The sequence below is a fragment of the Doryrhamphus excisus genome, linkage group LG17 (genome assembly GCF_037039965.1).
Source record: "Doryrhamphus excisus strain RoL-2023G ecotype Guam linkage group LG17, RoL_Dexc_Guam_v1.1, whole genome shotgun sequence".
Lineage (NCBI taxonomy): Eukaryota > Metazoa > Chordata > Actinopteri > Syngnathiformes > Syngnathidae > Doryrhamphus > Doryrhamphus excisus.
The window spans coordinates 3,113,454-3,122,914 of NC_136373.1; the positions used below are offsets into that span (position 1 = coordinate 3,113,454).

The following is a 9,461-nucleotide window of genomic DNA, read 5'->3' on the forward strand; positions in this document are numbered from 1 at the left end:
CTTGAAATGTATTTTTGTGGGTGGCACGGCGGTCTAGTGGTTAGTGCGCAGACCTCACAGTTAGGAGACCAGGGTTCAATTCCCACCCTCGGCCATCTCTGTGTAGAGTTTGCATGTTCTCCCCGTGCATGCGTGGGTTTCCTCCCACATTCCAAAAACATGCTAGGTTAATTGGAGACTCCAAATTATGAGTGTGAATGGTTGTTTGTCTATATGTGCCCTGTGATTGGCTGGCCACCAGTCCAGGGTGTACCCCGCCTCTGGCCCAAAGACAGCTGGGATAGGCTCCAGCGACCCTTGTGAGGAAAAAGCAGTAGAAAATGAATGAATGTATTTTTGTTTGTTTTTTTGTTATTATTCCATGAAGTCCTCATAAAACAGGCGTCTACAATAGAAGAATTTGGTTCATTTTCAGTTGGCAGTAGGCTAAAGATTGATTCTAATGATATCCATCCATCCGTCAATACATTTTCTATGCCGCTTATCAATCTTCCCAATTGCTAATATGGTTCTATTCAAAGATTGACTGAGGCATCTGTTTTGTTATCGTCAAGTCATCTCTCTCTTTTAGCTTCTGGGACCTTAAACTTTTCATCTCAGATCTCTTGGAAAATCTTACTGCCCCCTGCTGGTGTGTATGTTGCAATACCACCTGTCCATCATGACTTGGTTCTATGTCACAGGACCTTCTCAGACCAGGCAGTAACACTGATATTCTCCAGCTAAACCTTGTATGATCTTGGAGCCACCGCAGTCATCACTTTGGGCAGACTACAGAATGCAATCAAGGTCATTAACACAATAATTAATAATTGTTTTTAATTATTTTTAATGATATTATTATAAGGTTATTATCATTAATGTGCGTCCACAGAGGTGGAGCAAACCGTGGTGCTCACTGTGTGGAACACGTTGTTGTCTGAAGTTAGTAAACGCGTAGCCCTCACGTCCTGTGCCTCTGACAAAGTGTGTCCGCCAATGAGTGCTCCTCCTTTTATTTTCAGTAAAGAGTTAAGCGTGTAGTGAGAGTGTAACATTGTCAACCCGACTGAGCTGTTCCATTACATATTTCATGGGGGTTCATAGTTCAGAGTTCAAAAACAGCTGCACCACATTTCAAAGTCGGGGGCTGGGAGGTGGTCATAAGGTGATGTTATCATGTTAGCACAAGTTAAGTATTATAGAATGTGGGAAATGGCACTATATTGTGTAGAAATCCTCCCCCTGAGGACTCTAAGTGGGTTTCGAATAGAGGATAAGGGAATCTTAAAGAACCAAATCATAGAATGACAACCAGATTGTTTATTATCTGCAGTCCCTGTATACCTACAAGTAAGCGTGTCTTATTACAGCGCAGCTGCAAAAAGCACCCTTCCTTTCCCTGCCCCGGCTTTTTATACACTCAAGATTGTGTAAGAGGTTTGAGTCCAGGACCGATCAGCTTTCAATCAAACGATTCTTTCATGGTGTTTCTGCTTTCGTTTGTTCGCAGGGGCATCAAAGCGCCTGGAACGTTTTGCTTTTCCTTTGTTGCAAAGTAAGCTGTCATATGCGTACCCGATGTTTCCACCTTAGTCCTTTTTTGTGTGGGTGCGTGTATAAGTATATTTCGTCTGTATTTGTGAGACTACGTGTTTGTTTTAGCTTTTATCTTTAGCTAGCAAAATTGAGCAAATACCTTCAATTGTTACAGAGATGACTTTATGTTGCTTTTACATCAGGGGTCTCAAACTCAATTTACCCGGGGGCCACCGGAGCTAGGTTCTGGGTGAAGCCGGGCCGCATCAGGTTTAAAAAAACCAAAACGCAATTATTAAAAACTGGAAGAAAAATCAATCAATCTTCAATGTTTTTACTTCTGCTATACCCTACACTTTTTCAGTACTTTGGTTCCGGTTTTCCACACCAAAATATCTGATAAAACATTCCACTGTTCTCAAATATCTTAATTTCTATTTTTCTATACACAAAATAAGATTAAAAAAAATAAACAAATTAAGAATAAAGACAATAAATCAATCAGTAATAAATAAGTAAAATAATAATAAAACAGCAAATAAGAAACCACATACAGTTGGTAGAGAAATGATTTTTCTCAGATTCAAATGTACAGTATTAACAGTTATTGAACCTTTAACATGAACATTAATGAAACTTAATAATTTGACCCAATTAGCAAGTTAGCATCGTACTTCCATCGGAGAACAGCGTCGTAACTTTAACAACATGTTTTATGAGATGCTTTATCTTGACGTATATTTTCTGTTTTATTTATTTGTAACCAGCGTCATAAGCCTTTAGCTTCATTGCTAATCCAAAGCAAAACAGGGCGGGGTAACAGGGTAGGGTACCAGTATGGGCGGGGCAAAATCATGTTAATTGTGTCCGGTGTGCACACAGCTTTAAGCTGTCAACATTAAACTTTGGTATCAAGGTGGAGGCCTCAAACTAGTGTCTCGCGGGCCGCATTTGGCCCATGGGCCGCAAGTTTGAGACCCCCTGCTTTAAATGAAAAAAATAAATAAATAAATGGACAAACAAGGGTGCCAATATGAGCTTCAAACAACGCTGTTGCTAAGCTTCACTCTCTGCTACGAAGCGATGGGACCGCTAGCTGTTGGGCCCCTAAGGAGAACATCCGCTGCCTCATCAGGAGCATGCAAAGGCGTTGTAGGGAGGTCATACAGGCACGCCGCGGAGGCCACACCCACTATTGAGCCTCATTTTGACTTGTTTTAGTTGGATCCAACATCAAAGTCGGATCAGCGTGTGCTTTTAATAACTCCAAATCCAAATTATATTCATCATTTTTGTGTGATTTTGCTGTCAGCACATTCAACTATGGAAATAACAAAGTATTGCATCACAATATTTCATTCATTCACATGTATATGTTACTTTAGTGTTCCTTTTATTTTTTTTTTGCAGTGTATTACAGGTAATAGACACCCATTGTTAGCGTTCAACTACAATTACTACAATTGGTACAATTACTACAATTACTGCTGAGCCAGTTTTAGCCAATGGATCACTGAATATATTTGTTTATTTGAAAAATATACAAAGTGCTGATAAATCACTCTTGTTCATACAAATTTCATCCAAAACAGAAGAAAAGTGGAAAATATATGAAGTAAAAATAAGCAGTAGAAAGCTAAAAAGCTTTATCGCTGTATCCTCAACCATAGAAAACATGATTGTGCAAGATAATTAAGTAATAATTGTCACTTGGGATGACAAGCTGTTAACCAGGAATGCCATACCGTGAGATTCCAAAGTCCTACACTATACTCAAGAACTTTCCAACGCATAGTTGGCTTCCCGTCCGCCAACGTATCCAATTCCGTATCCAAGTTCTTCTCATCACCTACAAAGCTCTCCATACCTCGCAGACCTCCTTCATCCACACAATCCCCCGCGTCCCCTTCGCTCCTCAGATTCCAACCTCCTGGTACTCCCCTTTAAGACCGAGCTCCGAACCTGCCCCCAACCTCTGGAACTCTGGACTCTATTTTTATTTCTTTTTTCTCTACTGTAAAGCGTCTTTGAGTACTCTGAAAAGCACAATACAAATAAAATGTATTATTATGTATTATTATGTACAACTCTAATTAATCAATCAATACAACATACAATACAGTTTTAAACAAAGTTATATTCACCGTGTTCGCCAATGGCAGAATGTAAAGGAATGGAAAATACTTCTTTGCTCTTGCTCTCGCTCTTCATGTGCTTCTCTTACCACACGGTACTTCCGATTACCACTAAGTACTTCCGTTTTACGTGTGTCACATGACTTACAATGTACTACTTTTTTGTGCACAGAACATATTGAACATTGAAATATAAGACCGTACGTTTCTTCATTCATTCATTCATTCATTTTCTACCGCTTTTCCTCACGAGGGTCGCGGGGGTGCTGGAGCCTATCCCAGCTGTCTTCGGGCGAGAGGCGGGGTACACCCTGGACTGGTGGCCAGCCAATCACAGGGCACATATAGACAAACAACCATTCACACTCACATTCATACCTATGGACAATTTGGAGTTGCTAATTAACCTAGCATGTTTTTGGAATGTGGGAGGAAACCGGAGTACCCGGAGAAAACCCACGCATGCACGGGGAGAACATGCAAACTCCACACAGAGATGCCCGAGGATGGAATTGAACCCTGGTCTCCTAGTTGTGAGGTCTGCGAGCTAACCACTCAGCCACCGTGCCGGCCCGTACGTTTCTTAATAAACTAAATATATGCACAATAGGGCTGCACGGTGGACGAGTGGCTAGAATGCAGACCTCACAGCTAGGAAACCTGGGTTCAATCCCACCCTCGGAACTCTCTGTGTGGAGTTTGCATGTTCTCCCCGTGCATGCGTGGGTTTTCTCCTCCGGGTACTCCGGTTTCCTCCCACATTCCAAAAACATGCTAGGTTAATTAGCGACTCCAAATTGTCCATAGGTATGAATGTGAGTGTGAATGGTTGTTTGTCTATATGTGCCCTGTGATTGGCTGGCCACCAGTTCAGGGTGTACCCCTTTGACTTCTTGGCCGAAGACAGCTGGGATAGGCTCCAGCACACACTGCGACTCTTGTGAAGTGGTAGAAAATGAATGAATGAGTTAACACGGCTAATTAAACATTGCGGCGAGAACTATTTCGCAACATTACACGGGTATGGTACTTAAACAGCCGTGACCGAGACCGCCATGGATGGATGGATGGATGGATGGATGGGTACTTAAACAGTGCCTAGTCCGTGTAACAGTCATTAATTTATTTTATGTTTGTTGTTGCCATGGCCGCTTTGACAGAATGATACGGGCCATCATGCTGTCCAAAATGAGAGACACTATTTGTAGCGACAAAACTCTCCAACTCTGTAAGCCATTCCTTCATTAGGCAGTCCATCTTTGTCGGTAATTGCTTTGTCGGAAAATACCAAGACTGTCAACAAACATGTTTATCCAGTCATCCTATTGTTCTTCTTACCTTGCTTTACCTCTGTCGGCTGTTTTGTGTTGATTATTGTCGCCAACATCTCACCATACATTCATTCATTTATGCTGAGCTTCCACAAAGCAGCCTCGCCTTGTCTTTTATTCTTCCGATAGCACACTTGTAGAAGAAGAAATTGAAGAAACAAGGCTGGTTTAATAATAAACAGAGCGGGGTGGTCACGGCCACCCCCCGAATACTACTTAGCTCCACCCACAACAGCAGTACCTTGTATTGGTTTGCATGTACACAATAATTCCAGCTCAAAATTAACATATTTTGCAGCTCATTCATTTTCAGAGAAGTGAGCGCCATACTTGGTCGAGTGGTTAGTGCGCAGACCTCACAGCTAGGAGACCCGAGTTCGATTCCACCCTCGGCCGTCTCTGTGTGGAGTTTGCATGATTTCCGCTTCACAAGAGTCGCAGTGTGTGCTGGAGCCTATCCCAGCTGTCTTCGGCCAAGAAGTCAAAGGGGTACACCCTGGACTGGTGGCCAGCCAATCACAGGGCACATATAGACAAACAACCATTCACACTCACATTCATACCTATGGACAATTTGGAGTCGCTAATTAACCTAGCATGTTTTTGGAATGTGGGAGGAAACCGGAGTACCCGGAGGAGAAAACCCACGCATGCACGGGGAGAACATGCAAACTCCACACAGAGAGTTCCGAGGGTGGGATTGAACCCAGGTTTCCTAGCTGTGAGGTCTGCATTCTAACCACTCGCCCGCCGTGCAGCCCTATTGTGCATATATTTAGTTTATTAAGAAACGTACGGGCCGGCACGGTGGTTGAGTGGTTAACTCGCAGACCTCACAGCTAGTAGACCAGGGTTCAATTCCATCCTCGTGCATCTCTGTGTGGAGTTTGCATGTTCTCCCCGTGCATGCGTGGGTTTTCTCCGGGTACTCCGGTTTCCTCCCACATTCCAAAAACATGCTAGGTTAATTGTCGACTCCAAATTGTCCATAGGTATGAATGTGAGTGTGAATGGTTGTTTGTCTATATGTGCCCTGTGATTGGCTGGCCACTGTGGAGGAGCAGCGGTTCTACTTGGATGACAGTGCTTCTCGTATCTCTAAGGGAGAGCCCAGCCACCCTGCGGAGAAAACGCATTTCAGCCGCCTGTACCCGCGATCTTGTCCTTCTTTAGTCACATGACCATGGGTGTAAATCACACCCACTTCTGCTCAATGCACCGACCACTCCCTGCTACCTATAGACATGCAGTCAATTATCCTTCTTGAAGAAGCTAATTAAAGAAATTATTGCTGTCAAGGTTTCTGGCTTTTTATATTGACGTCGTTCCCTGTCACAGAGACTTAATAATTACCATCCAGAACATTCCAGGGTTGGGTCAAGCTAGCGCATAAAAGGATGGTTCGTCGTTGTCCTCGGCATCGAGCATCAACACTGCAAAGGTAACGTGACACAGCTTTGCATCTTTATTTTCTTACTAGGTTTTAATGTGATACTTTTAATATAACAATATTTGATTATCATTGCACAGATGGCATTTTCTCTTCGTACGTTCTTCCTCCTTTGTGGGCTCAGCGGACTGTTGACCGGAGCTGTAAGTCCAAATCTTACCTGCTGACTTCAAGAAACATATATTTCATATTCTGTTCCATTGTTGTGTTCTTTTCTTCTTCCTAGTTGTCTTGGCCTCGCACCAATAAGAGTCAGTAGCTGTGACTTAATGACACTTTCTCAAATGAACCATTAGTTTGTTGTGTTTTTTTCTACGTGAAATAACAATTGTGTTGCAGATGGTTGCTGTCCTGAGGAGTGGACTCAGTTGGATGACCACTGTTACGTCTTCAAAGACGATCCAAGGACCTTTACGGATGCAGAGGTATGGAAGAATTCCACATCATAACATGTGTGATGTATCTCTAAACCAATCGCCTGCTATCCAAATCAGTGATCCATCTGTTCATTTAGCAAAATCCTACCATGTGATAGAGCTTAATGAATGAAATCTACATCGTCACACTCTTTTTTTTTTCCATTAGAGCGTCTGCAACATTCTTGGTGGGAACCTGGCCTCAGTCACTAGCGCCCTGAAAAATGTAGTCGTTTATGAACTAGTTGTGGAGGGAGAAGCAAGAGAGGCCTGGATCGGACTCAGCGATGCCATCGAGGTGAAACATTTACCAGTACCAAAGTGGTTTAATAATCAGCATGAAAAATGGATGCGTTCTCCCGACTGTGTTTCGTGATGATACTAAATTTTGCTAACAAATTCATCACAATCAAGATGTAAAACATTATTGACAAGTTGCATGCGGTCCTTATATTCAGGAGAGATTCAATCTTAATTAAATATGACTGTCTTGCAGGATGGAGAGTATTTTTGGACTGATGGCAAAGTCTTTGACTTTGAGAACTTTAACAAATGGCCTAGCTCAGGAAATTGTACAGTGATTGGCAGTGGAGGTAAACGTATAATCAGTAAATCCAGTTCACTTGTGATTGGATGTAAATTCATCCTTAAAACGTTTTATATATATTTTTGCAGGTGAGTGGGATAACGAGGAATGCAGCACAGAGGAGCCATATGTTTGCATCATGGAATCATCCTGTGGCAAGCACTAATCGGCCCTTCTACCAGCGTATTTTGTAGAACAATGTCCATCAGTAATCATGTAAAAGGTACTGAGACAATATCAAACTTTTAGTGGTGTCTTTGTATCTTGGGGTTTACTGTCGGGTCTTCTTTTCTTCTTCTTGTACACTGTTCAGTTTTTGGATTTCAGTCAAACACATGAAAATATCTTCTTTTTACTGAATAAAGTACTCTATCTGCATCAAAATATGTTATGTGTTATTTTCTACTCACTGAATTCCGAACTTGCGCATTGCTTGAATAGACTGTAGTACTTTTGTGTTTTGTTTCATGGCATTTTTAAAAATCTCGCTCATTTGTGTTATTTCATAATCACGAGAATTAAGCAGTCAGGAGACTGCAGTTAATGCAATTTTGGCAGTACAGAAAAAGGTTGTATTGTAATGCAGTATAATGTGGCTAATGTTTACATATTACACTGATTGCACTAAACAGTTTGAGTAATATCAAGTCAGAAACTATTACTTCAATTAAATCTTCCACATATATAAATATCTTATATAAAATCACTGAATATTAGAAGTGAAAAATACAGAACAAATCAAAATTCTAACTTTTCTTTTACAGTTTTTTTTTTAAAACCCAAAACAATAACAATGCCACCATCGGTTATTTTACCAATTGTGGTCTAAAGGGACTTACCGCCTTGCATACACGAATCCTTAGACCAGGGTCAGCAACCTGCAGCTCTTCAGCGTCCTTGTTGTGGCTCCCTTTGCAATGCTGGAACATTTTTTTTTTACACCCAAGTGTAGAAAATACACAATTTTGAAAAGTTAAAAATATCCAACTTTGTCAGACAGGCTGACAGTGTTTTAGAACTACATTCTGACCTGAACACACACCGCAGTACAATTAGATATACACTGTATACTTTATGCATGTAACAGGGTCATAATGTCATTGTAAATGCTGTATATATATATATACATATATATATATATATATATATATATATATATATATATATATATATATATATATATATATATATATATATATATAGTTATAATTACACAAATTTCTATGGTTAAGTAACACCTGACCTGTTTGTTTTGTCATATTAATGTGGAACGTTAAAGGCGCCATTTTGTACCCCACTACGGCTCTAATTAGTGCAACACCTCCTTGTGTGTAAGTTTAGGCCACGCCTCTCTACTTCCCTGTTCGCGACCTGGATGTGAGAGGTAGGCGTGTGTATGTCCTCACAAATGTGTTCAGTTTAAAACTTTATTTCTCATTCTTTTCTTGTTTTGTAATCTGTGTATGGGCACGTAATTCGGTCACATTTTGACTGGAACATATTTGTTGTACTTCCATCAGGTATGCTATTTTTGTCTCGCTTTGTATAGCTTTTTCGGTCGCGATATCGATGTGAGAGGGGCACGTAATTCGGCCACATTTTGACTGGAACATATTTGTTGTACTTCTATCAGATGTGAGTAAAGTGCAGCAACTTCAGGAACCCTGTGTCTGTCGTCACTCTTAAGTCACAACACAGAGAGTCAAACACCACCGGTTCCATGTATCTCCATCCCACGCCTCTACTTCCTTCTTCCTGTCTTTCACGTTCTCAGTACAAGAACGTCAGATGCATTCAGGTACACTCCGAACATCAGAAAACGGCTTAATAACGTGCGTGTGTGTGTGTAAACAAACCGGAAGATCAAGAAAAACATACAACCATTTCAAATGCTAATATCAAAACTGAATATTTTCTTTTAAAAACTCGTAGAAGAGACGTAGAGTTTGCTACATTTTAAGTATGCTGAAATGACACTCAATAAATGACACTTACCTTAAACTATGTGATGTCTGTGAACACAAT

General features: G+C 41.0%; 1 protein-coding gene across 1 annotated transcript; it reads left to right on the forward strand.

Moving 5' to 3' along the window:
• The first annotated feature begins 6,413 nt into the window (after window positions 1-6,413).
• Window positions 6,414-7,820, forward strand: LOC131137220 (galactose-specific lectin nattectin-like). The gene is made up of 7 exons (XM_058084906.2): window positions 6,414-6,425; window positions 6,515-6,577; window positions 6,661-6,685; window positions 6,774-6,859; window positions 7,020-7,148; window positions 7,347-7,443; window positions 7,526-7,820. The coding sequence occupies exons 2-7, from the start codon at window positions 6,515-6,517 to the stop codon at window positions 7,600-7,602; spliced, it is 477 nt and encodes a 158-aa protein (XP_057940889.2). The 5' UTR covers window positions 6,414-6,425; the 3' UTR covers window positions 7,603-7,820.
• The last annotated feature ends 1,641 nt before the right edge of the window (window positions 7,821-9,461 follow it).

Bases quoted from the DNA above. Each gene is read 5' to 3' on its own strand.
- LOC131137220 (XM_058084906.2), top strand. From the start codon at position 6,515: ATGGCATTTTCTCTTCGTACGTTCTTCCTCCTTTGTGGGCTCAGCGGA. The intron at 6,686-6,773 runs GTCAGTAGCTGT...ATTGTGTTGCAG, and splicing joins TTGGCCTCGCACCAATAAGA to ATGGTTGCTGTCCTGAGGAG. The intron at 7,444-7,525 runs GTAAACGTATAA...ATATTTTTGCAG, and splicing joins TACAGTGATTGGCAGTGGAG to GTGAGTGGGATAACGAGGAA.